A 26947-nucleotide genomic window follows, 5' to 3' on the forward strand; every position below is an offset into this window, starting at 1 on the left:
CCCAGTTTTTGAAGTTCTTTCTGTGATTCATCTTTTAGCAGCCACTCACATACATGTGCAAGGCTATTACATTTTTTGACTGGTAGATGATTGTTCTCCATCTGTAATCATGTGATAAACTCGATATACATATATCTATTGTTCCCAGGCCTGTTCTGTTGTCCTAAAGAACAAAAAGGGCCATAAATAATTACCTGCTGTATTATTGATTTTTGTGTATCTCTCTTGACATAGATCTACTGTACTTGCTGTTGTTTTTCTAAGTGTGACGTTTGCCCGTTTAACCATCATCCTGCTCCTGATACTTTGAAACCTTGATAAGCATTTCCCACATCTGTAGGTCTTCAAATTACCCTTAATTTTGTACCATCATCTGTGGCCTTGTCTCTCTCACACACCAATGCATACATAAATCCCTCATTAGTATGTGTGGGTGTGAATTCATTAAGCTGTGAATTCATTGTTTCAGTTCAAGCCAAAGGTTGAAGTTATACTTGCCCTGGATTTTATATCTTATAAATGTTACAAATGTCACTGTGCATGTGTGGTGACACAACATGAATGTGTGACTATGTGTAGCAGACCCAATCAATTTGACCTGTTACAATGACTACACAATGTTGTTGTTTTTGCAAAGTTTTGCAAAGAGTAAGTTAATTACGCCCCTGAAAAAATGTTGCAACAGTTTCTTCACTATCTCTGTTATATTATAAGATAAATATAAATACATTTATACATATATAAAACTGCTAAGAATGACCCGGTGTTACAATCTGCTAGACAATGGTGAAGGGCATGTTTTGGATTTTGTGAGGAGTGATCCATCTTCTCGTCAATAGACGTTCTTTGAGTCGGCGCCCGTCTGCTAAATGAATCCCACGGTGTCGTCAGTTCCGTAAAACGTTCCTCCTGCCTTCACAGAAGAGAAGACAGAGGATTAATTTACCAAGTCTCAGGACAAACGCAGTGAGAACAATTCTTTACCTTGCTATGTCATTAAAATATTCTTAAACGAGAAACGCTGCATTGTCTCCTACGGGCAGTTTTTTTTTTTTTTTCCCTCCCCTCTCAGACTGACATAAGACACAGCAGTCTTCTCCAAGCCGCGCATGAACTGGGATGCACTGGCGTTAGCCTGTTATTAGCTTTCTCGTTAGCTTCCCGAACATCTCCGTGTCAACGACGGGACCAAGCATACCGTAAGTCAGACGGCGATGTTTGTCTTTGTATGGGTTTGAGATTGTGAGAGATTTCTGCCGCTGTCGATCGGTCGGCTTTGCACAGAGGACTCACTTGTTTACCATGTTTAAGCAGCTTCTTCTGAACAGCTGCATGTGTGGACTGGAAGCTGGAGGCCTTTTTTTTTTTTTTTTTTTTTTTTCTTGGGAGCAAAATAATTTCTAGCCTGTGTTTCAGTATATTGCACATTCTTTAAAAAAAAAAAAAAAAAAAGCGTTTATGATTAGTTTTTTTGTTTTTTTTTACGGCCTAAACAAACCGTGGCAGTGTTGGACAGGGTGAACCCACCGGAGGCCAAGCTAACGTCGGCTGCTGTCGGGAGAATAACTGTACACCTGTGCTGGTGCACCTGTCCGGGCTCCCAGCCGTGTTTGGCGCGGCGTCAGGACATGTGTAAACCCATAGCCAGGGCTGACGCTCTGTTTATTGGGATTTTGTAATTGTGCAGTTGATTTCAAGTTAAATGACTGGTTTAAATGACTCACAGCATTTTAATGATAATATTTCTACAAAATAATGAAGCACATCGTCTCTGATGTAGCACAAATTATGCAGCTAATGGCTATTTAGAGTTATTTTTAATGCTGCCCATAACTAATAATGGACTGACAATAACTACTATTAAAGTTCATGTCTGAGCTCACCCTTATGGCCTTTTCCATTGATTCAGTTTGGCCTAAATGACTTAACTGAGAGACAAAACATGCTGCAGTGGATTGAGGCACTTACTGAGGGCCCTGGATGGAGATGTTATGCAAAGCAGCACATTTGGTTGCTCAGACTGTGCAGCCTTGTAGTATTTCGTGCTGTAAATGTGGAATTTCATATTAATAAATGGACTTTTCTTTCTGGTAAACGGCACTATATGTTAAATCAGTGTCATCTGGAGTAGTATGGAAAAGTGTGGAGTATTGTTAGGCAAGAAATGCTCATCAGTCTTGTAATGTCTCAAGTCAACAGACGTGTCCTTCCTCTGTAAATTGACTGGGCATGGCAAAGCATACATTTCTAATGGAAAAAGCCACTTAGGCGGGGTCAGGGCAATTGTAAACAAGTTTTACTCAATACCTCCCTTCATTCAGCATCTGTGATATTGGTGCCAGCAGGTGATCTAACTGCCATAAACCTGCCATGTAGTTATACTGCATTTAGGATGATGATGAGCCATGTGGGTGCTGCCCAGATCCTGTCTCAATGATTTTAGTGAATTAAACTCACACGGTCTACAACAGATAAGGGAACAAACTTTGTTAACCAGGTGCTGCGTTACTAGTGTGCATGCTGGAGTTTTTCCAGGTTGGATATTTACCTATTAAACCGCAAACCTGCTCTGCAATGTGAAAGGGTTGGAGTAGCCACAGAGACAACCATCCGTCACACATGCAGCGCAAACAGACCCTTCATCGGTTTTTGTTGGAGTGAACTCATTAAGCTTTGAATTCATTATTCCGGTCCACAAATGTTATTATTTATATGTAATCGTACAACTTGAATGTGTGACTATGTGTCTCCTCTGTGTCTATGAGAACGGCTGGACAATGTTGATGTAAACACTTTTTCCGTCTCCTCTCTAGTTGGGGGTTTTTGGGGAGTGGGTGCTGCTAACATACGGCCCTTTAATTGAGTGGAGTAGAGTGGCCACTTCAGCAGTACGGCTCATTGTAGTGGCGGCTCCCTGTGCGAGGGCCTTTCATAGGTGCGTTGTTTTTTATGCCGAGCGGTAGCCTTGCTCTTTGAAAATCGCCTCCTACCTTGTTTGTGGCAATTATATCCCCATCTGCCTAATGATTTGGTTGTTTTGACTACGCTCTTTGGTCTCTCCTCTTCAAAGCAGCATTAAAGCCCCACTGTTTTTCCATCTCTGCCTTTTTCACTTTATTTACATACTGTAGCTTGTTGTATCCGCACTTTATCTCTCTCTCTCTCTCTCTCTCTCTCTCTCTCTCTCTCCCCCTTTCCCCTTTTTCTCTCAGAAATAGTGCATTATGACAGACAGCATTATGAGTAAAGCTGCCACAATGGAGATTCCTATCAACAGTAATGGCGACACAGGGACACTACCAGAGGATGACAGCCTTGAGCAGGTGAGTCCTGGCGAATGTTTCCGTTGACAGTGTGCTGTGTGTGTAGCATTTTGAGACCACACTGCGTAGTTGTTATTTACCTGTTTAAAGCTATTACACAAGGAGACAAATATGCAAACTGTTTGTGTTTACCCACATGTGATCCCAGGCCAACAATAGATCATCTGCATACTCACGACCAGTACAGAGAATACAGAGTTGTCATTTACTTCTCAGTCTGATATATTAGTTTATAGTTATAGTCAGTTCTTTTAAGCCAATAAGGTATTTACCAATTTTAAGGGTGTGGTTACAGTCAGTTTTAGTGTAAGATTAATTATGAAGTCTTCATGAGTACTTTCATCAGACACCAAATATTTTTCCTGTCTTTACATATAAAAATATATATACTTATAAATATACTCCTCCTTCTAACAATAGCCCTCGCTTGATGACGTAGCCAGTGATACCGTAATATCCCTGAAGGTCATACTGCATCATTCACATGAGATCACACGCAGGGAATCAACCCCACATAAGTCGGCCAGCTGAAGTCATTTCGTGGTTCTGCTGCTGGTTGATCACAGTGTGACGGATATAGGTGTGCCGTTCAGCTGCTTGAAGTTGACATAGTGGCGATGGGTATTGTTCTCAGCTATCACAAGATTAGCTAAGTGAGCTGACTCTTTTCATACCATTCACACCACGGTAACCCTCTGTAGGAAAAATGTACAGTACAGTTTAGAACTCATTCTTCTTAGTAAATCCGGTTCTCAGTCCTGAGTATATCCTTTACACATCTGTATTCAGCTGAGCAGAATAATGTCCCTGAAGCTGTATTCCCGTCTCTGCTTGTCACACACTGTTAGAGGTCCTTATGTTCCCTAGCTTGCTTAGCTACAACTGTGGAAAGAGAACCACCTGGGAAATCAGGTGTAGGAGTCCAGATGTCTCCTTGGGAACCAGTTTCTCCCATTAACAGCTCATGTGGCCTCATGTTCAGGGGTTGCAGGTACATCCCTGGTGTATTTGGTTAATCTGAACACTGGGTGCCAAGCTGAAATGCTAAACTCTCAGATATGGATGTTGCTCTCCAGGTGGGAAGTGTTTATTTACAGAAGGAATAAACACACGTCAGCCTCATTTGAAGGCAAAAGACACTGTGCTCCCGTGGAGGCGTCAAGCACAAACATTTTGTCTCCACCCTTTACAGGGAGCGTCTTAGTCAGAGTCAGTTAAAATAAAATAGCAGTAGAGCTGCAGAGTAAGTAAGGTGCATTTTCCTGCACCCTAAGGCACACCTTGTTAGACAAACAGACCTAAGATCCTGGTAGAAGCACTGCTACTTATTTGACTTATTTGCTCACCAAACTAAATGTGGCTCCGCTCATGCGGAAAAAGGAAACCCTACCTCCCCACCAAGTTTGCACAGTGAAGCAAGTATTCAACCGTTTGATCTGGCCACTTCAGTTTAATGTGTTCATGTGTGCGTTTAGCTTCACTGTTTAGTGTGCTGGATATTAACCAGTTGTCATAGCAACTCTGCAATTAATCTGGCTGCGAAACTAGCCGTGCTTTGTCCTTGGGTGAAAGCCTTCTGAAATCAGATTGATATCTGCCGTGCAGCACTTGGTCTGAAGCTGCAGCAGTTTGTGCCGCTCGTGCACACATTGGAGATGGAGATTGGCAGGTTAGGAAAGAGCAGATGTCCGGTTTCAGATGCTGTAGCACTGCGCTCGTGTCAGAACATGGTTGGTGACTGGCAGCTTGACAGTGACAGATAGGACTGACTGCCAGCAGCATCCTGGCAAAAGCATCAGATACAGTGGATCACTGGTGTGAAGACAGAAATTCAACAGCCTTTTATGCTGTTATACACAATTACTCATGGGTGATTACTTGCTGCTATTAATTTGCGGATATCTGTTTCATAGTTGTATCTCAGTTATTTTCAAAGAATAGCAGTTTGTGGTATTTTGAAGCAGAGTGTGTCTGTACAGTTTTATAAGCCTACAAACGGCGCTGTTATGTGACAACCAGAGTTATTTTATGATGACTTAAAGGTTCTGTACTCGCCTTCATCTTGGGGAACAGGCACTGTGTCAACAAAGTGTCCAGGGAGGGATCAGTGTCTGCGTCAGTGTTCTCCCACACTGAACAGATGCCACAGCATGAGGCAGATCTCAAATGAATGAAGGTTTTGTCCTCCTGTTTTAACGTGTTTTTTTTGGTTGTTGGTTCAGTGGTTAAAATGTTGAAAACTATCGTTGTAGGCTGCATAAATTGGCACTGCTGCTGTGATGAGGGCCAGTTGGCTGCTCCTGACATGACCCAGTTTCAATTGGTGAAATGGTACCTGGAGTCTGGGCACCCGGATTTTGTGTTTGTGTGGATGTTTGTATGTCTACACAGTTTCTTGTTTCCTTGCTGTTAATGTCACTTTTAATGTCTGTAAATGTCTTGTAAATGAATATATTCATTTTTACAGTGTTGAATTGGAGTCAGTATTCTGTGTGTCCAGACAGTGATGGAATTATATCACGGCAAAGCTGTGGAAACACATTAGACATGGAAACACAGAGAAAAACATGCTCACCCAGTGGACTAGAGGATCCACTTGAAACTTTGACATATACCAGCTAAATGATGAACCCTGACCTGACCTGCTGTGATATCAGTCATCACTGCTCTCCATCTTACATCCCCGCTGTCCGTGGACATTACAATAATTTTTCTGGGAATTTCTGTTTACATCATTCTATCTTGTTTCATGATTTCAGTCATGGATTTTTCTTTTTGTCTCCTTTCCTTTTTTTTTTTTTTTATTTATTTATTTTTTTGTTGTTGTTGTTCTTGTTTTGTTTGTCGACCCCCCCCCCTTCACCCTTTCCCCCCTTCCCCCTCTTGCCCCATTCCTCCTCCATCTCTGTGCAGGCTGCAAAGCTGCAGTGGAGCTTAGATGAGAAGGTAGGGAGCTCCAGAGGCACCAGGGTGAGCAGGCCATTCGTGCATTTGTGTGTGTGTGTGTGTGTGTGTGTGTCTATGTTGGTGTTGGTGTGAAGCACTGCTGCTCAGTGGTTTGACTTTATGCGGCATTGCATTGTCTCGCTTCACTGCGCTGATTTATTTCACAAAACGTCAAATATTTGATTTTCATGGCAAACCACTGTGCAGCCTGAATTGTGCTGCCTGTTAACTTGGCTCCTACTAACTGCAGCTGGACGGAGTCTCTCAATTTCTGTGAGACAAACATAGATGACAGCTAACACGTAGAACTCAACACAAAAATGCATTTAAATTAGGAGATTCAAAATAACCTAGCACGTGTTGTCTTGGGTGAGCTAATATAGCCTAGATTCTGTGTGTGTGTGTGTGTGTGTGTGTGTGTGTGTGTGTGTGTGTGTGTGTGTGTGCGTGTGTGTGTGTGTTTGTGTTTTCCCTTGGGTGATGTGTGATCCCTTGATTTTTTTATTTTTTTTTTAGCAGGTGTTGGTTGACAAAACAAAACATGGTGGCACACTAATAATCATCATGTCGTACTAATTCTGTGTTGGTGATGTGCTTCGGCTTCACTAGTTGTGTCGTGATGTGTCAGCTTATTTTTCAGTTTTAACAAGAAATGCAGTTGTGTTACAGCATGAAAGTCAGATGACTATTAGGTCTCAACAAGCAGACAAGGCCCTGACGCAGATAATCTTCATCCGCGAACTCTGTTTGACCTCTAACAAATCACAGCAGCTGTATTCTTACTTCGTTTTTGTCGTTATCAAACATACTCTCTCTGTTTGTTTACAACAAGGTAATAGCTTCCTCCCTTCTAAAGCATTTTTCTGTAGTTTCCATGTCAGAGTTCAAGGTTTCAGGAAATGCCCTATATATTATCCTCCCATTTCATTTCCCACTGGGCGATGTCTTTCTTTCCTCATAGTTGAGTTACTGTGTATTGTTTTTGTATCAGTGAAATAAGGGGCTTGCTCACAGCACAGGCATGAGTAAAATTCAGACCTGTTTTGTTGTAGGAACCAGGGCTCACAAAGTGAGACAATCTGTTCAGGCCAGATATTCCCCTTTCCCATAAATCCCCTCACCAATGTTTCTTTTCTTTACTCACTGATACATGAGCAGGAAGGCTGACAAAAGAAAACAGTGAGTTTTAATTAAAGAAAACACACAAGATGGATCATGTGGCTTATAACACAGCCTCCCCCCTCGTGATCCAGAGCTATGCTGTGAAGCCTGTGATGGTGATTACTTTGGAAGGAGAAAGTAGTTTGCTTGAGCATTTCCTGCTGCATAGATCACGGAAGTCACTGCTTGAGTTAGACTTTAAGTCGATCACTGCTCTGGAATATAAGCCTCCCTTGCTTGCTCTCTCAACAGCATCATGGCAGCAGATTCAGCTTAAATCCTTAGTTAAGTTAATCATTGACTGTGCAATTTCAGTGGTGTGTTTTCTGTCTTTCAAACACTTTGTGGTTTTGTTGGCTCCTAGATAAGTAGTTGAAGTTAGACAATGCCTGAAGATTGTGTGTGTACTGACCAACATTCCTAACATAGCAGTGTTTGTCCCCCTCTAGTGAATAAGCCTTTAACAACACATTGTCTGCACTGTCTTAATGTAACACTCAAAGTCATAATCGCCTGTTTACATATCCCCACCCCAACCCACCCAAAAACCCTTCCCTTTGTTCTTCTGTTTTTTTTTTATTTTTTATTTTTATTTGACCGTTTAAACTTTGCAGGACCTACAGCAGGTGATGGTATCGGGTCCCAATCTAAATGAGACTAGCATTGTATCAGGGGGGTATGGAGGAACAGCAGAGGGTATCATCCCCACCAGCTCAATCAAAGGTAGAGTCCTACTTCACTCTTTGTCTCTCTCACTCATTTGTGGCATCTTTCCCGTGTCTTGGACTTCCGCTCTCCCATTTTTTGTTGACTCTGTGCTCCATCTCTTGCCTTGGATGTTTTTCTGTGAGTTTAAGTGTTTGATTCCTCAGACCTCCTATCAGTCTTCCCATGAGATCCTGCTGCAATTAATTTGTGGTAATTGTTGTTTAATTAGCACACATTATCACCAGCACAGGCCTCCACTCTCTCTGGTCCTTATTACTCAAATTAACTGGTTCTGTGTGGAAACGTGGGTTAAAGCAGGGTGGTAGAGTGAATGATGAACTACCGTACACTGATTTTAAAACACACCTGTGAGTACCAAGGTGCTCTAATAGTGGTGTGTTAACTGAATTGAAAGCCAAACTGCCTGTCAAAAAAGATGAATTTCTATAAATGCAATTATAACTACTTGAAAACCAACAGCAAACACCAAACATAATCTGAATCTGCACTGCATAAGGATGTATTTAGACAGACAACAATGTCTGCCCCCTCCAGTCTTATCAGCGGAGCAAGGTGATGACAGAGAGAGCTCCAGCAAGAAAACACAGGCTTGTCCAGCAAAAAATGCACAACTTTCGCTGCAGCTCAGTGTGATGTTGGCAAGGAGCCACATTGACCAATCAAATATGTGCAAAGCACACATTCCTCATAGATTACTTTTGTGAACACAGTGTTTGTACAGTTCACTTAGCAATTGTCACAATCAAAGATAAAATGATTGCGGCCATGATAACTTTTCACAGCGCTGAAAGACAGGTTCATTATCAGACACGTCATTGTTCCTGAACGTCAGGCAGTGGTTTTCAAACCATATCATGTCAAGAAATCCGCTGGTGCCCGCCATCAAACTCTGTTACACCCCACTAATCGTCATTATGTTTCTTCCTTTCACCACAAGCTGTTAATATTTAGTTTTTTATATGAAAACTTGCCACATACTGAATGATAAATGGATCCAATACATTGTGGGATGCTTTTGGTCTGCAGCTGATGTATTCATACCAGTTTCTATTTCAAGGCACTGACTTCAGCAGTGTGGCTGTATATACAGTTTCAGAGGGAATTACACACCCTCTTGCTTCTTATGATACTAATATTTCTGCATCTTTGTCCCACTCTCTCTCTTTCTCTCAGGCCCTGCTGTGCGCTACAATGCAGAGTTTAACAAAAGGATCCCAGTTACAGGATTAGGTGGCTCCTTAGACCTAGTTACGGTTGATAATAGAGAGCTTGTTTCCAAAATGTGATGAGAATCCTTTTTAGTGATGCTGGATGGCTATATCCAGTTTGTAAGCACTGTGGTTAGGATTGGGTGAGCAAGAACTTTTTTTGTTAGCTATAACAAAATGGGACTAATGGTTATTTCTCACTATCTCATTTTGGAAAGATGTTCTTTCTACCGAGTGTGCCTTTTTTGAAGTAGCTGAGAAACAGCTTCTCTGTCCCTTTTCATCAAATCTACTCTTTTTCAGTGGAGAGAAGGGAGTAAACTTATTTCTGCCTACTGCTCCTTTTCTTGGATAAACAGAGGCTTTTTTCCTCTGTCACAGTATTTCATTAACATTTTATTCCTCTATTTCCTGGCTGGTTTCTTCTTGGGTTATAAGCTCATTCTTCAATTTGGTCTACACTTTTTTGTTATTCTGAACTTCCCTGTAGCAAAACAGAAACTGTCCTCATGCGTACTTGTATTAAGACCTTCAGTATTGATGTTATTATTGCAAGAATTTAGGCCCCTATTTCTCTCATGTTTATCGTTTTTATTATTTCTTATTTAATAAAAGGCTGATCCACTTTATTTAGTATCACACTTTTCAGTACTGCTGCAGTTCCACCTGCCCCCGTCTTCATCATCACTCATTTGTCGTCATTGTTCACTGACTGTCATGCACTAAATGTCTTTTCATCTTTGTACTTGTCTATCTTTGTCCTCCACCTCCTTTTCACAACTCCCTCCCACACGTTCCTCATCCTCCTCCTCTCTCTTTTGTTGTCTTACTTTTCTGTCTTTTCTGCGTCTCCCTGCTCCTCCCGACAAACTTCCTCCTATGTTATCGTTCCATTTTTGCCACGTTTGTTTAACCAATAATTTCTTTATTTGTAACCCTGAAATATCCAACCATCATTTTAAATCCTGATCCAAAAAAAAAAAAATAAATATTCCCATAATTAAAAACAACGAAAACAAAAAAACAATGTAAATCGCCCTCTCACACCCTACTCTGATTCATCACCCTGAACCGTTCCTTCATCCTCTCCCTCCCCTATGACCACCCATCATCCACTGCCACAGACCTGCGTATGAAGGCCAGGCGAAGTAGCGTTCCCCCGAGCGATTCTGTCGTCTGCCACATAGCAGGCCAATCACATGAATACCAAGGTACTGGAGAGGAGAACATGGCACATTAAAAACCAGATCGCCATTTTAGCAGTGACCCAAAATATTCCTGCAGTCTAGTGTATTAAGTCTACCTTTTATCACAGCTGAACTTGGTGCTAGGGTATGTTATGTTTTTTTTTTTTCCTCCCAGTTTTTCTAATATTTCCTCATAACATTTCATTCGCTGCACATTCCTGCTGCTCACTCACTAACTCTGTTTCACCCCTATGCATGTTCTACATTGGTTTAAGGGTTAGTGGTGATGGACGTGGGTTACAACACAGCAGGAAAATCTTGTGAAAGTTTTGTCTTTACTGAATGCAGCACAGTTTGAATGCACTTGAAGTAGTTAAGGATTCTCTACTTGGTCTGTTCTTTGCTGGGTTTAATCTTGATGCCTGCCTGAATGTGTTTGTTGTTTAACATGTTCTTGTGTCTGTGCGTTTGGGTCTTATCTCTCAGGGTCCAACATGCACCACAGCAGCAGCAGCTCGTCATTGACGGCAGAAGAGATGACCCGGGGTGTGGCTGTGGAGAAACTAGAATCGGTGAAGAAGTGGGGTCTCAACACTTACAAGGTATCTGTTATGTTGACTAACAAGTAAAACGGTGAATAGACAATAGCTTTATGATAAAGAGCTACTTGGTGATTTTTATTTTTGTGTGTTTCTGAGGATCTTCTGGATCCCCTTCTCCCCATTTCTTTATAAAGTATATAAAGTCATAAAAAGGAATTGCTTTGTGTTACTGATGCATCTGTGTGATTCCTTCATTGTGTCAGTGTACAAAGCAAATGATCTCGGAGCGATTTGGTCGGGGTTCCCGGACTGTGGACCTGGAGCTGGAGGCCCAGATCGAGGTGCTGAGAGACACTAAAAGGAAATATGAGAATGTGCTGCGACTGGCCAGAGCACTGACCAACCACTTCTATAACATGGTGCAGACACAGCATGCACTGGGTGATACCTTTGCTGACCTCAGTCAGAAATCTCCAGAGCTACGGGTGAGGCCTCACAATTTATTTATGTAGTTTTTATGTCACCTGTCTTAAAGCTTAGCGGCTTAGAAGCTGGATAACACTAGGCTGTGTTAGTGAGCTACATTAATGCCATAAACTTATTTAGACAACATTTAAAAGCCTAATTACCATTTGTGTTCTATTGTGTGCGTTAATGCCTTGTTTTTCCCCCACAGGATGAGTTTGGCTACAATGCAGAGACTCAGAAGTTGCTGTGTAAGAATGGGGAGACTCTACTTGGCGCCATTAACTTCTTTGTGTCCAGCATTAACACACTAGTCAACAAGACCATGGAGGACACCTTGATGACGATCAAGATGTATGAAAATGCCAGGTAACGACATTATTCATTTCATCTAAGAAACAGGATGGAAATTCTTTTCAGAGGAGAATCAGCCAAGACATTTCAAAACATGAGCACAGAAACATTGATGTTGTCCTGTATCAAGTGACAATATTTTCACATTGTGACAGTGTGAAAAGAGTCGCTCAATGTGATTATCACCTGAATCTACAGCTCTGCTGGGCTTGATGGAGTTTTACAGTGAGTTTCAGCTCATTGTGTTGCAGTCTGAACAACTACTCAGCTGTTTTGGTGAACTCGCACTGCACAATTTATTTATGTAGTTTTTACGTCGAGCGTGTAGCAGCTTAAAGGCCTTAAAGGCATCTTAAAGATGGTTTCCTCAGATTATTGGAGCCAGTTGGCCAGAAATTGACTCCCATGACAATTTTGCCCCTGAACTGGCGGATGTGTAAATAACCTATTGCTAGCAAGTTCACCATATCGACCTTAAAAGGTGATAATGTTGTGTTCATAACTTGTTTCTGCCTCCCCCAAGTGGCCAGGTTTAAAAATGATTTTCAAGTTTTTTTTAAATCAGGATTAATGAGCTAAGATCATATAAACATGTTTCCTCTTTTTCTCAAAACTCCCTGTTTTCGTCTCTGCTTTTGTTAACAGACTGGAGTTTGATGCCTACCGGGCAGACCTGGAGGAGCTGAGTATGGGTCCAAGGGACGCTGTCGCCATGGCCCGTATAGATGCAGCTCAGCAGCAGTACCAAGTGCATAAGGAAAAGTATGAACGCCTCCGCTCAGACGTCACCATCAAACTCAAGTTCCTGGAGGAGAATAAGGTGAGTTTGCAGGACAGGTCTGCATCATCATCAACCTTCAAAGTGGAAAAACTCTATATTCACACTGACTCAAAGTTGAAAATGCACACAAACTAAATCCCTAAACTCCCTTGTGTCTGTCTCTCAGGTGAAGGTGATGCACAAGCAGCTCCTGCTCTTTCATAATGCCATCTCAGCGTACTTTGCTGGCAACCAGCAGCAGCTGGAGCAAACGCTGAAGCAGTTCAACATAAAGTTGAGGCCTCCAGGGGCCGACAAGCCCTCCTGGTTAGAGGAGCAATGAGAGGGCCTCCTGGACCTCCTGCAGCCTCCTTCTTGACCGCCTCCACCTGTTACCTGTTGAAACCCCCAACTTACAGAGGACCGTTACAGAGGGAAACACAGACAGATACTTGGGTGGATGAAGATAAGAGATGAGCGTGCGGCTGGATGATTGGACAGATGAAGGCAGATCGGACAGATGGATTGCAGGGTATTATCGATGAGTAGGCCGAATGCAGCAGGAGACAACGTGGCCAGTTTCATGAACAGTCAGGGGGCTTTTAGTGCCTCTCTCCCCAACTTCCTCTTTTTTCCACTCTAACCTTCTCCTCGTGCTTGGTTCCCACAGAATCTGTTCATCTCTCCTTCCCTCTGTCCCATTTACCTAAACATTATTGTACTCCTCAAGTGCTCCCAGTGCTCTGAGTTAAACCTCAACCCCACACCATGTTAGCAACAGAGACTGATGAGTAAAGGAAAAATAGCAAAACCCGTTAAAATACATTCAGATGTAACCAAACACTACATCAGAACTCTTCCAAACCTTCTCACTCTCCTAGTGTGCCTCCTAATGTATGAGCTAATGTAAGTCCAGAAAAAAAAAATCAAACTTCACATGAAGGGGATTTGTTTGTTACACTGGAAAGGAATGTGCAGACATTTCCAATCAATGTACATTTCAAATTAAGTACTGTTTAACTTTTGAAATGAATATTATATGATTGTTTGTAGCTTATAAAAAAAGACAATGCTGTGTTTAGATTAGTGTTTTGTTAATTTGACCATCATGTCCTTATTTTTTTTTTCTAATTCTATCAATTCTACTCAGCTGTAAGTCTTATGCCTCAGAGTAAAGGGCAGTTTACTGTTAGGACAGTGTGTGCCGGTGTTTAGCCTGCATGTACTGCAGTGTTTAGTCTGTAGTTGTCAGAAATGCTACAGATTTTAATTGTAATCTTAAAATCCTTTGACCTCTACTCTTTGAGCTCTCTCGCGCAGCTTCCCAAAGTTATACTGGTTTGGCTCTTTATCATTTGCATTTTATTCACCCAAAGAGAAATGCGAGAGGTGGATGATGATTGGACGATGACCCTTGCCTTGGTTTCATGGGTTATTTAAGCAACACTGATCGGTTGAGTCTCACTGAGGACTGATGGAGGCTTTGAGGGACAGCTGACTGGTATTAGATTGGTATGGCAGTCTGTTAAGATCCAGCAAACTTGAATGGATTCTCTCCATTATTTAATTTTATTTACAAGGAATTAACACTGATACGTGATTCACTGAAATGTGTTTTTTTTTTTTGTTGAAAGTTAACATATCATTGACACCCTGGGTCATATCTTTCAGTCCTCCTAAAGCAGAATATATTTGTGTATGGTTACTTTTCTTCACACTGAAGATTACTGTAGCTGTCTAATATTACTAATTGTAATATTGCAACATAAAATCGTCTAATTTAGTGGTTGGTGTTTGGGATAACACTCATGATTTGTTTTTTTTGTTTTTTTTAATCTCCTGTAACTGAAACATTGTCTTAGTGTGATGGTAGTAAACAATCATTAATTGTTGACAATTAAGAAAGGGTATTGTCACATGGTACTACAAATGTAATGAACTTTTATGCATCACTGTATTTATTATGTCCATCGTATGTGTTAATCTGTTGGAATCAACATACTGTACACTGGAACTTCTGGTTTGTGCAAAGAGTATGACATTTTAAGGCGTTTTGCAGAGGTCACACTAACACGAAAACATGCCTCAGGTTAACCAAATCTGTAATTGATATGCTCCAAAAGAAGAAGAAACTCCACACTAACTGATTAGAAAGAACCTGCTGTGAAGTCAGATGAAGATAATCCAGTATAATGAATGTTTTACCATTGCACTGCATTTAACTCTAGAAACAGAAGGGAGAGCTCTGTGAAATTGCCATCAGTTAATATGTTAGGCCTCCAGCTTTCAGGCTCCTCTCTATTTGCATGGCAGACAGCGATCCAAAGTATAGGTGCAGATATGTGAGTGCACTGGCGCTCTGCTGTTGGCCTTCTGCGTGCCAGCTCGCATGGACTGGCTTTATGCCATGCTTTAGGGTTTGCTCTTTAATGCTGCATACGTAAGGACAGTCATGAAAGGAGGTGGATTTGATTTTTGATGGAAAGCAAATATCAAAAATGGATTTAAAGATTTTTTTTTTCTTGTGTTTTCTGAATTCTTATGTGTCAGTGTGTGTCAACTGGGTGTATTTTATTCCAGCTTTAGTATGACCTTGGCCTCACTTACGGCAAAAAGAGCAGTTTCACTGGCCAGCTCCTGGTCTGTTTGACCACCACACAGCAATATTAACAAAAATGTGACTCCTCCTTTCCAAACCTGCCCCTTTGAAATTCCACCCCCTTGCACCAAAATGAAGATTTATAAAATGAGATATTTTATTTGTGTACAATCGATATTTTCTAGGTTGAGCTGGTGTATTGTACTGTATGAATGATTGCACATAATGGTATTTAAGATGATCAATGAAGTTGTGTCATGGATTGATGTGATACTCTGCCTTCATTCCTCACTCAGACCTGAGAAGTCCCACCCCGCCCCACTCCAAGGGAACAAAATTAAAAGTACACATTTTCAAATGCTCTGGGCTGTATTTTCTGTTTCGTCTTTCAACTCAGTTTTGTTTTGCATGTGGAGCAGAGCGGCAGCAGCCATCTGGAGTCAGTCAAATAAAACTTTATAATCTCGTGGTTACAGACGTCCACAGCCATTTAAGACTTAATTGTTGATCGTCCTCATTTATCAAACTTGTCTCATGTAATTAAAGCTTCCTGTTTTATTATGGCGACAGCTGGAAGCAGACAGAATATTACTAATACATTCCTGCGCTGTTTTCTGACGTCACAAAGAAAAGCACACATTTTCACACTCAAGTTGCACCAGTTGTCAATTTCTAAATAACATTTAGAGGGCAGCTGTGTTGTTAAATGTACACACCTATGAATATGACAGCTCTTTCTTCTGCCTTTATATTTACCTATAACAATAAATGACATGGTAATATTTCTATCACTTTTAACCTGCCTGTTTGAAGTTTTGAACTTACCGAAAATACCCATGCACTTTTTTTTTTTTTTTTTTGCCTCACCTCCCCTCAAAAGGGCGTTTCCGTACCGGTAACACGGACTCGAATGTGATTGGCGGAGACGCGCCCTGCACCTGTGATGCTGCTTGTGAGACACCGACCGGAGCAGTCCGCCGGAACACGAGGCGAGAGGTCGGAGTGAGGGTTTTTATTTGACAGCTACGCTTTAAAAACACGGTGAGTAAGACGAGTCTGTAACCTTGCTCTTCTGACAGTTCAGACTCCGTCACGCCGGTCGATAGTGTTTGTTGGAGGATTTGTTGAGTCGGGAGCACGAACAGGGATGTGACTGTAAGTGACAGCGAAACTATGCCAAAGCGATGTCAAATCAGTGATGTCTTGTTTGTCGGGAAAACGCACAGACATGTTTTTTTTTTGTTTTTTTTAACAACTTTGAGCATATTTCCAGAGTCTCTTGTGTCAACTATAATATTCATCATTAAAAAAAAAAAAATATCCCACCGAATTGGATGTGTTTCAGTGTAATCACATTTAATTGCAGATGGTTTGCTTGTTCATTCTACAGCTTCCCCTCCACGAAAATAACCCGCAGCAAACTGTAGAAGGAGATTTTAGAGTATCGTTTACTGTGTGAAAGTTGCTATTTGGTGGATGGCATCTATGCCGAATTTACCACTAAGCTCGAATAAGTAATGTCAGGTATAATGTGAGTTATGTGAGGCATTTTCATTTGCTGTGACAAGGAAAGCATTACATAGTGAGATCTTTTTTCAATGACGTTTCGTGTGATACACTGAAGAAAATCACTTAGGGCAGGGTATTGTATTTATGGAGCAGAAGCTGATGAAGTTGATTCTTTATTTATTATTTATTTTTTATATGTAAGTTGTATTTTTGAGCTAAAGAAATTGAGGCATTTTACTAAAATGTATGAGGCTTTCAGCAAAGCAACAGCTGCAGAAATATGACCTTTATGATATTTTTATGTGTGATGTTTTGTGCCATGTTCTTACATACATCTGTCGCTACGAAACAATGAGAAAACACCACATCTGAAAGATTGTTCCTGCTATTGTGAGTGTGCACATAGTTTCGTGTTCCAAACTAATTACCTTGTTTGTCTAAAATACTACGTTTTTTCTGGATTTTATTCTCAGATCTGAGTGGCCGGCAGTGGCATACTTCCATCCAGAGAGATACAGATGGAGGGAGTGCTGATTTTAAAATCTGCATCTCTTCCCAACTGTTCCTCTCAAGACTTGTCTCCTCCTTTGCCACGGGATGCTCAGGAAGATTCAGATCTCCAAGCATCTTCTGCTGTGGCCCCCCCCACGTCTGTTATCGCTGCACCACCACCACCCCCTCCCCCACCTCCTCCCCCACCACCTCCTCCTCCTCCTCCTCCTCCTCCTCTTACTACTCCCTTTGGCTCTCGTAATGTCCAGAGAAAATCCATGAAAAAGCTGAACTGGGACACCATCCCCAGCCAGCGTGTCCTGGGTAGAGTTAATGTGTGGACGTCTAAGCGGCCTCAGAGGGACCTAGTGCTGGATATTCGGAGCATGGAGGAGCTCTTCAGTCATGTAGACAAACGGGCATCGCTACGCAATTCGAGGGTCATGGGTCTGAAGATGTTTGACGGCATGGACCTCTTTCCTCAGGAGCCTCAGGTAAATAGCTTGGGCTGCACTTGAAGCATATTTGAAACCTTGTTAGATATAACAGTGGTTGATTTCCAGTAACTGATGTAGAGCATCCTAAGTTTTTATGGGCGAGTAAACTCAAACAAAACCCAAGTGCTAGGGAAGTAATGAACACAGAAAGTAGGAAGTTCCACACTAATCCTGTCATCAGTGAGGAACTGGAAGTTCTTTTGCTTCCTTAAACATTATTTGCATTATAATGTTGAGTATGAACTTATCAGAATATGGCTGTACAGAGGAGAAAGTTTTTTTTATTTTTTTTATTTTTTATTTTTTTTTATTGGTATTGATGCTTTTTTTTCCTTTTCTCCTCAGGTCACAATCCTTGACTCTAAAAAGAGCATGAATATTGGGATCTTCCTGAGACATTTCAAGAGGTGAGGTAAAAGTTGAAGTAAAATCCAAAAGGGAGAAAAATATTTAAAGTAAGTGACTAAAAAAATGAGCGTGATCCAGTTAAGGAATGCAACATATGAAGAAAAGGACACACAATGGGAACTAAATGGACTCGAGCTGGAATAACTGCAGTAAGCAGTGGTCAGAGAAAGGTGCTTTCATGCCAAACACAGTGGATGGTGGAAATACAAATACAGGCCATTACGCATGAACCACTTCCACTGTGCTAATCATTACCAACCGGCTCTTTATCTCAGTGGGCCATATTCAAATACAAGGAAATGCCTTTTTAAACATCATTTGAACATTTAGTAGCAACATATGGGACAACACATTCATTTTAACAATTACAACTCATTTCATTATCATTTTAAATTATAGAAAAATGGCGATGAGGCTGAGCAGCGAGAATTGGAAGGGAAGTAGCCATATTGGATTACCTCAGCTACTTCTGTAAATCCTTTCCATGTAGTTGAGCCAATTGTTTCTTTTTAAAATGCAGTTTCCAGTGTAGCATCAGGGACATATATCCTTGTTGAACCTAACACAGCCAGTTGCACTTGTTAAGGCCCTCAGGGCGATGATGGGGGAGTGTTTTGAGCCTCTCATTTGCCCCTACAGTTTTGTCTCTTTAATTGTCCCTGGATCATTTGAAGTTAGAGAGTCAGTTACTGGAGTTGCTAATGATTTTGGATGTGAAAAATACAGAGAGATAATGTCAATTGTTGTGGTCTAACTCTAACAGGTGAATGTATGCATGATGTATCCTTGCGCCATGTATTATGTGAAAGTGTGTAGGATTGGTTTCAGGGTGTCAAGTGTCAGAAGTCCCTAAATAATATATGTATTTTAAATAAATGCTATTCCCTGCACTAATGTACTTTTATATCAATCCATCAAATATAATACAATGAAATTGGGTATAGTCGTGTTCATAATAATGGTAGTATAACAAAAAAATGGAAATGCAGTAGAAATTGCTGTTTTATTAATGCACTTACTTAAGTTTACTTCCCTTGATAGAGACCTGATACCTAAGAACAATAGAATAATAACTGTAAATAACCCAAAAGACATGCAGAGAACTGTCTTCAACCATGAGTAGTGATTGCAGTCTTACTGTCAGGCTGCATTCAAATGCATATCCTTCATATATATGAGGGGGTGGCTTCTAGGGAGCAGCCTGAGATGCCAAAACCTAGAGATAAAAATGCACAGAGCACTTGTAGCAGCTCCTAAAAGTGTATCAACATTTTGATAAACTCCTCCCCTTTCCTGCTGGACGTCAAAAGGACAGTGTTTGGAGAGAGCTTGGGGAGTAAATCAAACTAAACTGGAAAAGTATGGGACATTGTCCTCATGAAAAGTTAGGGTGTCTTTTCGACATCCAAATTCTATTACTATAAAGTACAGTCACATAAGTCGGCCAAATGGGTAAACAGTTTAGGTAGTTGAGAGATATATACTGGGGCTGTGTCTGAAACTTATCAAGATGATGTCACTTTCAGTCCGAGGTTCACTCAGCTGTCACTTTGAATATCAAATGCACTGAGTGTGTGTCAGCAGCTAAGTACTGCAATAACATCTGTTTTAGCAACTTAGTCAAATTCAAATTGCATCAGTTTCTGCACGGTGTAGACGAAAGTGTGCTTCATGAGGTATTGGAAAACATGCTGGACACTGTAAAGTGTGACGTGTTTCGCTGAATACATCAACAGGCATTCCATTCCTTCATTGCTGCACAAATTTGAATGTTAACACTGGATTCTCCAACTTAGCATAATATGTGGTGTTACAGTTGGCTGCCAACCGACAACTTGCAATAAGCTACTAAATTAACACTCCTGTTTTCATGCTATACACTGTATGTGTTCTCATTCAGGGGTTGGCTTTGTGACCCTCATACTGTAGCAGCCACCTCTCTAGTCCAGTAAAGGTGCACTATGGGGGCTACCCACCAGCACATGAATACCTTAAGGAGTTTTTCAAATAAGCCACTGGTCTCAACTGTGGTCTGCAATGTAAGAGCAATATAAAATAAAAAAAACTAAACAAAAAAAAAAACAAAAGCGGCACAGGATGCTCACCATGATAGATACAAGCAGGTGTCAGTGGTAGTATGGAAGCTAGGGAAAGAGCTGTTGTAACTTTGCAAGAAGTATGATGTTTGGTAAGTTATGGTGATTATGATGGAATTATGGCAGCTTTTTATTATTGTTGTGTTTTGTCTCCATCTTCAGGCCAGTGGCAGAACTGGTACAGGACATTCGTCAAGGGAACTGGCTCAGATTTGGAGCAGGCAAACTAAAAGAGCTGTGTAAACTGCTACCAGAGGAAAGTGAGGTAACAGCAGCTCAACTTTCCACTTTGCTCCTGTATGCATCAAGTAAGCCTAATGAACATGTACATGTCTTGGAATATGAGCTACTGTAAGACCTGGTAATCTCCCATCTGTTTTCTCTATTTGGAAGAAAAAAGATATCGGCCTGAAGTTCATCATTTACCACGACTACTTTCCCATTCACTTCAATGGGAAAGTTGTTTTAGACTGTTAGATCCCACTGTATATATCAGAAGGAATGATAACAAAAATGTAATCAACATTTGTTGCATCAATCCCCTGTTAAGGTGAAGCAGCTGCTGTCGTTCAGTGGGAACCTCTCTGTGTTACCTGAGGCTGACCAGTTCATGGTGCAGCTGGTCAAAGTGCCGGGGTGAGTCTGGAGTTTTCCCAAAAGATTAAAAAAAATCTTTTGAGGTTACAGTAAACATTTCTGAACTATTTGATTGCATGTTAGTTAGCCATGTTCACAGCCATGTTAACTAACTAAAATGTGTAAAGGTTACACATCTTAACTCACTTAAGGCACAAAAACAAAAACACATTAATTGCTGATATGCTGACAGTGAAAAAATGTATAGAATATTTTTTTAAAATCTTGTGTACAGTGTGATATTATTTACATAATGCTACCACTTTTGCACCATAGACTTACAGCTCATCAAATTATGTATGATTGATTGAAGAAAACTGTGCTGTTATATTGGTGACATGTTCACAGAAAGAAAACGTTGCCTTCTCCAAATCTGTCTAGGCTGAATGATGGGTAATAAAACTGAAAAACTGACAACAGTTGATGCAGCAAGTAGCAGTTTTGTCAATGTCGTCTTCCCTTTAGCTACGAGGAACGCCTGAAAACAATGGTGCTGAGGGAGGAATTCTTTCCTTTCATGGAGGAGGTGAAGAGCTCCATTGGTGTCATGACCAAAGCAGCCAATGGTAACACGTCACACACTTCCACCAAACCTGCTAACAATCCCAGCTTGGTCTGTTTTACACCATTCAGAGGCCTGTACTACGAAGCAAGTTCAAATAAAGACAGGATAACTTATCTGGCTTAACTGAACCTAACATTGGTCATCCTGGATAACCTGTAAAGAAACACTGGAAATAATTTTCAATTATTAAAAGTCAGACTAAGGCTGTATTGTAAATAAGTACATGACTTATTGTTATTAAGTTTCTGAGTATTTTTGCTCTCTTGTCTGATGATGAACAAATTTCATAAACATGTGATGCAGATAAAACAGTTAACATAATAATTGACTGTCTCTGCTGCCACAGCATATTTCATGTCTGATGAGGTCAGTCTGACTGAAATGTTCATTTATAATTATAATAATAATTATGGGAAATGTTTAACAGTGCGTGAATAATTTTCTGTTATCAGAGGGTTTATGCTTGAATCTTTCATTAACCCTGTTGGGACTAATAAATCTTTGTTCAGCTCAAATGAAGCTATGATTTATAAAAATATCGACTGCTCGTTATTATTTTGTCACTTTATTGTAAACTCTTTTGTTCCTGTTGGCATCCTGTAGAAATGACAACTCAGTTTTTGCAGTGATGTGATCGGTCAATAGTTGTGCTTTTGGCACGTAAGGAGTTCAGCGTTAGTTACCATGGTGATTTAGCCCAGTGAGATGTGAACCACTGTTGTAGCACTTGAAAAACCCATAGTTACACCTGAAGTTACCTTGCTTACCTCAGACCTGCTTCGTAGTACCGGCCTCAGGCCCCATTTCATGTTTATGTTAAGGTTCTTTGTCTCCATCTCTTTTTCCTCTCTCCTCTTAGAGCTGTTGGACTGTGATGACCTCCACTCAGTCATTCGGCTGGTGTTAAAAGCTGGGAATTACATGAACGCTGTTGGTATTTTTCTTTCCGAATCATGTTTCTGTTACACATGATGCTGTATAATATCTAATTCATTTGAGCTGCCCTTTTGTGCTTTCATTTCATTTATTATACTGATGAATGGACGATTGAAATAATTTCACATTCAGGGTGGTTACAGTGCCAATGCTATTGGCTTCAGGATGACGTCTCTGCTGAAGTTGGCAGACACCAAGGCCAACAAGCCTGGCATGAACCTCATGCACTATGTTGCCAAGGTGAGGAAGAGCCCTGGGATGGATAGATGCTCACTGAAGAAAATATTTGTGAAATAATGATTTTTATCATGCTATGTCTCTGAACAGTTATGCATCTGACTGTCTCTCACTCCTTTATCGTCACCCCACAGCAAGCAGAGGACATTGATGTTGCGTTGCTGACTTTTCCCAGCCAGCTTGAACACATCGGGATGGCAGCAAGGTGGCTATTGGTATTTTACTATTTAAAATCTTAAATTTGATGATTTAAGATACAATTTCTGCACTCCACTGAGTACATCACGTCAATGTGTAAATGTCACTCGATACCACAGAATTTGTAAAGAGGAGGTAATCACAGACTTTGGGAGAGAGGTGAAGAAGATCAAGGAAGTGAAGTTGTACAGCAGCAGACAGCCTGGCCTCTTACAACAGATGGAAACATTCCTCTTGGTAAAGTTTTCACTTGTTTCACCTGAATTGCGCAAGAGCGAACTTTGGACCCCTTGTCTTTATACCCTTTTTTATGTTTTAAATTCTCAGAGGGCTGATGCCAAGCTGGCTGATGTGGAATCCTCTCTCCAGGAGCTAAATGCCCTGAGCAATGCTGTTGCTGAGTACTTCTGTGAAGACCCAACTACCTTCAAAATGGAGGAGTGCTGCTCCATCTTTCACTCGTTTTGCAAGCGGTTTGATACAGCTGTGCAGGTAAGAATAGAAGGAATTGGCAATTATACTTACATGTGCATCACAGGTGAGAAATTATACTATTGCTTTGAGATGGTTTAATGTTGAGTACTTTTAATTTCAACAAGCTCTGTCCTCCTGCTCCCTTGTGTCATTAGTCTGCACTGCGTACTTCAATATATTCTCCCTTTACCTGGCTTGTAGGAGAACCGAGAGCGAGAGGCGGCAGAGCAAAGGCGTAAGCGGAAGGAGAGCATGCGTATTGCATCCAAACGACGCTCCACAATGTCAGGCCCAGTACCTGAGCCTGGTCGAGACTCGGCCAGCTTGGAGTCAGCCTTGCACAGCTTTCTGTCCACTGTTCCAGAGGGATTAGCCAGATGTAAGAGGAACGTGCTGCCCACAGTCGAAGGATCCCCCACTGTCCGCAGTCCTCAGACTGTTCCATCAGCAGAAAAAGCTGGGGCTACGCCCTCTACGAAACAGGGGAGGCCTGACAAGAAACAACCCAAACTGCAGAAAGAGCAGGCAGCAACACCGGAAAACAAGGAAGAAGCTCAGAAGATGCGTGAGATAACTCGGAAGGTGCTTCGCTACCAAAACAGCAAAAGTAGCCTTGATGGGGACAGGGTTTCAGTCAGTCCTCGGCGCTCAGAGAGACCTCAGGACTCTCCAGCTACTCCAAGTACCCCTCGGCCTAGAACCAGAGACTATTTCTTTGCCAACAATGGGGATGTGGGCTCCCCATGGACTATCCTGAGCCCTTTTACTTGTTCCCAAAGAAACATCCCTAAGCGAAACAGACAAGCACAACAAAGGCTATCACCAACATCCGGTGGAGATGACCTTGATGATGGAGTCTGGGAGAGTGATGGAGGCAATTATCTTCCCGGTCGGGACAGCCTAACATCTCCAACTGTGGGCTCTGCTTCTCTTCCCGAGTGCCCCCATCAGAGAGCTGTGTCCCAGGGTCCGATCCTCAGGTCTGTTTCCATGGACGAAACCAGACGATCTCCATCATCTGTTTTCCGCCTGGGGGACTTGTTCCAGAGAAGCATGTCTCAAAGGTCATACTCCTCTGGCTCAAAGACAGGAAATACGGCAGAAGAAGTTGCAGGAGTTTTTCCATTGCATCGCAGTAAGGCGAGGAATCATGTGGAAGGACAAGTGAGCAGCTCTGGGCTTATATCCTTCTTCAGACGCATTGGAGGCAGAAATAAGCCTGGTGATGTGGAAGAACAAAACTTCAAAGGATCTAATACTTGATTAAAGTTTTATTTAGAGACAGAAACCAAGCTTTGTCATGTTTTTGTGCTCCAGATTGTTAAAATTTTGTTTGTCTTTTTTTTCCCCCCGTCATGGTTTTACCCTTCAGTGGAACCAAGGCAACTGAGGACTTGCTTTGAACTGTGAAGACTTTTGATTTTTGGAAGTCAAACCACGTTCAAAAATCCTAACATCTTTCTTTCTTTTTTTGTCTTATTGTGCGCAATAAAGGGTGACATTCTACCTTCTTAATTTAGTTGTATATGGAATATGAACTTACTGTAACATTTGAGTGTTATCTACTGCTTTTCAGGTTCAAATGTTTCCTCATCCACCTCCTCTTGTCATGAAATCCTTTGAAGTCTGACCGGCGCTAATGTCTCCTTAGTGATGCCTGCTCAGTTTCCAGTACTTACCTTTCACTTCATCTATTATTTCTTCTCTCAGTCAGTCTGGCTGGACAGCAGGTGTTCAAGTAGCAGAGACGTCAGGCTTTTAACTTTTAGGCTTTCAGACTTTTAACTATATGAGTATGTACACTGAGGCAATCAAAGACAAATGCATCCGCATTGGTAATTTAGGCCATAGGTATATTCATTTACATTTCAAACTTGTTTTCAAATTCTGTTGTCACAAGTGACAAGAAAAGTAAATTTGAATGGGACACATTGTTGTTCATGAACCCACACTTGCTATTGCCTGCACCCCCCCCCCCCCCCCCCCTTCCACATGATCTGATCTGCCCAGCACCACTGTGCCACCCTGGTGTCTCTAAGTGAGATTTTGGACAGAAAGAGGCATTCAGTAGAGTCACTTGGGCAACAGGGTTTGTTTACACCCATTTCATTTGAGTCCCCACAGTGTAATAATACTCTCTGGAACAATCTGCTCAATACAGGCTCCTTTCTGACTGTTCTGTTGTCATCTCACATCCATCCCTCCCACTGGCCTCAGCTCAACGGGGACATTTGCAGGCGCCTGGCATTTCAAATCAGGGGGCATGATGAATAGAATAAAAGAGGGACTTTGGGAAATATATGGACAGTTTTCTAAGAAAGTAGGCTACTATGTGACAATGAAAATTAAGCCTTTTAGCTATAAATATTGCTCTAAGCCAGACCATGAACACAACAATCTGGTACTGAGAGCACTACATCAGCAGGCATTGACCCATTTGATGTCAAATGAGAACTCCAGAGTACAATGACAGCATTGTTATATTATGTTGAGTGCTGCTAAAGGACCGTCTCATGTGAGTCATCTCCTGAGGACATGAGGTGTACTGCCTTCCTTGCCAAGTTGCACTCTCATCGGGGCTATCCTTCATCGGCTGTGTGCGCAGAGGTCGTGTGTGTGCGTGTGTGTGTCCCAGTGAAAGATGAGAAACGGGCATGAATAGAGAAGAGAAAGGTGGTGGGGTGGGGGAAACTTGGACCAAGTGAGAGAGACAGAGGAAGACTTGCAAGTTGTGTTGTGAGGGAGCATTTAAGCAGAGGAGAGAGAAAGGCAGTGGAAACACAAAAGGGGGACTGACTGTACAGGACTTGCAGATGAAAAGGAACACAGCAAAGCCTGTATAGTGACAATCCTGGATATTTTTTTTAATGTGGGAACTGGCAGCTGGACCAAAAAGGTAGATTAATTGATTAATTGAACATGTTTCAAAAATGCATTTACTTGTTTTAATCTGTGCCTTTCTGTGTACTTTTAAATCGAAGGCCCCTAAAGCAAACTGTCTATGAGGAAAACGACTTGTTTAAACCGAGTCCTGCTGACATGACATTCTCTGCTCTTTAGTAACGTGACAGAGGATCACACTGTGTGGTTGCTTGTGCTGCAAACCTAATCCACCATAGCAGTTATGGGTATTAGATGGTTTACAAGTGTGTTGTAATCAGATAAACCATGTAGAATCCACTCGTGATGCACTGTGATGTGTTTCCAGAACTGAACTTTTTAAGCCTCATATCCATATTTTTTTTTTTTTTGATTCCTCAGCCTCTGTTTTTTTTTTTTTTTTTTTAAATTTTTTTTTATTTAACTAAACTATTGATTTGAACTTAAATTGATAGATGCTGATTAGGCGCGGTGGGATACTGTACATGTCATCTATAATGAATGATTACATTTATAGGAATAGCAAATGAACATGAGTGATCAGTGGTTTAAGGAAATGGGAAAATAAATTAATATATTTTACACAAGCAGGCCTACAAATTAAATGCAGTCAGTGTTCAAGGCAGAATATAAACTCTCTTAAATTATCAACAGAGAGAATTGCTACAGTGTAGAGGCTTTGAGGATATTTAATATTCCACCGCTCTAGTAGAAATGTGTCGTTCATGAACAACGTCCAATTTTT

General features: G+C 41.3%; 3 protein-coding genes across 15 annotated transcripts in view; all 3 read left to right on the forward strand.

Annotated features, from left to right (window-relative positions):
* Positions 1 to 854: 854 nt before the first annotated feature.
* On the forward strand, positions 855 to 15636 carry arfip2b (ADP-ribosylation factor interacting protein 2b). Of its 12 annotated transcripts, XM_071506546.1 has the most exons (11): positions 880 to 1199; positions 2814 to 2935; positions 3213 to 3323; positions 6237 to 6293; positions 8045 to 8153; positions 9333 to 9389; positions 11041 to 11156; positions 11360 to 11581; positions 11773 to 11930; positions 12561 to 12735; positions 12863 to 15636. In XM_071506546.1, exons 3-11 carry the CDS (start codon positions 3225 to 3227, stop codon positions 13016 to 13018), a joined length of 1149 nt encoding a protein of 382 aa, XP_071362647.1. In that variant the 5' UTR covers positions 880 to 1199; positions 2814 to 2935; positions 3213 to 3224; the 3' UTR covers positions 13019 to 15636. The 12 variants fall into 12 exon arrangements, with proteins under 12 accessions (XP_071362648.1, XP_071362652.1, XP_071362647.1 ...); XM_071506547.1 differs by lacking the exon at positions 2814 to 2935 and having other exon boundaries at positions 855 to 966; XM_071506554.1 differs by lacking the exon at positions 6237 to 6293.
* A 529-nt stretch (positions 15637 to 16165) lies between these two features.
* Positions 16166 to 24828, forward strand: fhdc3 (FH2 domain containing 3). 2 transcript variants are annotated; one of them, XM_071506536.1, is made up of 12 exons: positions 16166 to 16315; positions 17257 to 17769; positions 18118 to 18179; positions 20439 to 20541; positions 20827 to 20912; positions 21378 to 21478; positions 22337 to 22407; positions 22546 to 22653; positions 22785 to 22855; positions 22968 to 23085; positions 23176 to 23340; positions 23524 to 24828. In XM_071506536.1, exons 2-12 carry the CDS (start codon positions 17302 to 17304, stop codon positions 24583 to 24585), a joined length of 2415 nt encoding a protein of 804 aa, XP_071362637.1. In that variant the 5' UTR covers positions 16166 to 16315; positions 17257 to 17301; the 3' UTR covers positions 24586 to 24828. The 2 variants fall into 2 exon arrangements, with proteins under 2 accessions (XP_071362637.1, XP_071362638.1); XM_071506537.1 differs by having other exon boundaries at positions 16281 to 16429.
* Positions 24829 to 26053: 1225 nt separating this feature from the next.
* The window catches only part of trim3b (tripartite motif containing 3b), a 29277-nt gene continuing 28383 nt past the window's right edge, over positions 26054 to 26947 (forward strand). Inside the window, exon 1 of the mRNA XM_071506538.1 lies at positions 26054 to 26218. The gene's annotated coding sequence lies outside the window, so the exon portion shown is untranslated. The remainder of the gene's footprint in view (positions 26219 to 26947) is intronic.

Source organism: Trachinotus anak, unplaced genomic scaffold, assembly GCF_046630095.1.
Source record: "Trachinotus anak isolate AG129_WGS33_773 ecotype Australia unplaced genomic scaffold, CSIRO_AGI_Tana_v1 ptg000020l, whole genome shotgun sequence".
Classification (NCBI taxonomy): Eukaryota; Metazoa; Chordata; class Actinopteri; order Carangiformes; family Carangidae; genus Trachinotus; species Trachinotus anak.

Coding starts and splice junctions, on each gene's coding strand:
- arfip2b (XM_071506547.1), top strand. CDS start 3,225: ATGACAGACAGCATTATGAGTAAAGCTGCCACAATGGAGATTCCTATC. Junction 8,154..9,332: donor CCCCACCAGCTCAATCAAAG/GTAGAGTCCTAC, acceptor TCTTTCTCTCAG/GCCCTGCTGTGCGCTACAAT. Junction 12,736..12,862: donor AGTTCCTGGAGGAGAATAAG/GTGAGTTTGCAG, acceptor TCTGTCTCTCAG/GTGAAGGTGATGCACAAGCA.
- fhdc3 (XM_071506536.1), top strand. CDS start 17,302: ATGGAGGGAGTGCTGATTTTAAAATCTGCATCTCTTCCCAACTGTTCC. Junction 20,542..20,826: donor TGCTACCAGAGGAAAGTGAG/GTAACAGCAGCT, acceptor TCCCCTGTTAAG/GTGAAGCAGCTGCTGTCGTT. Junction 23,086..23,175: donor AGATGGAAACATTCCTCTTG/GTAAAGTTTTCA, acceptor TTAAATTCTCAG/AGGGCTGATGCCAAGCTGGC.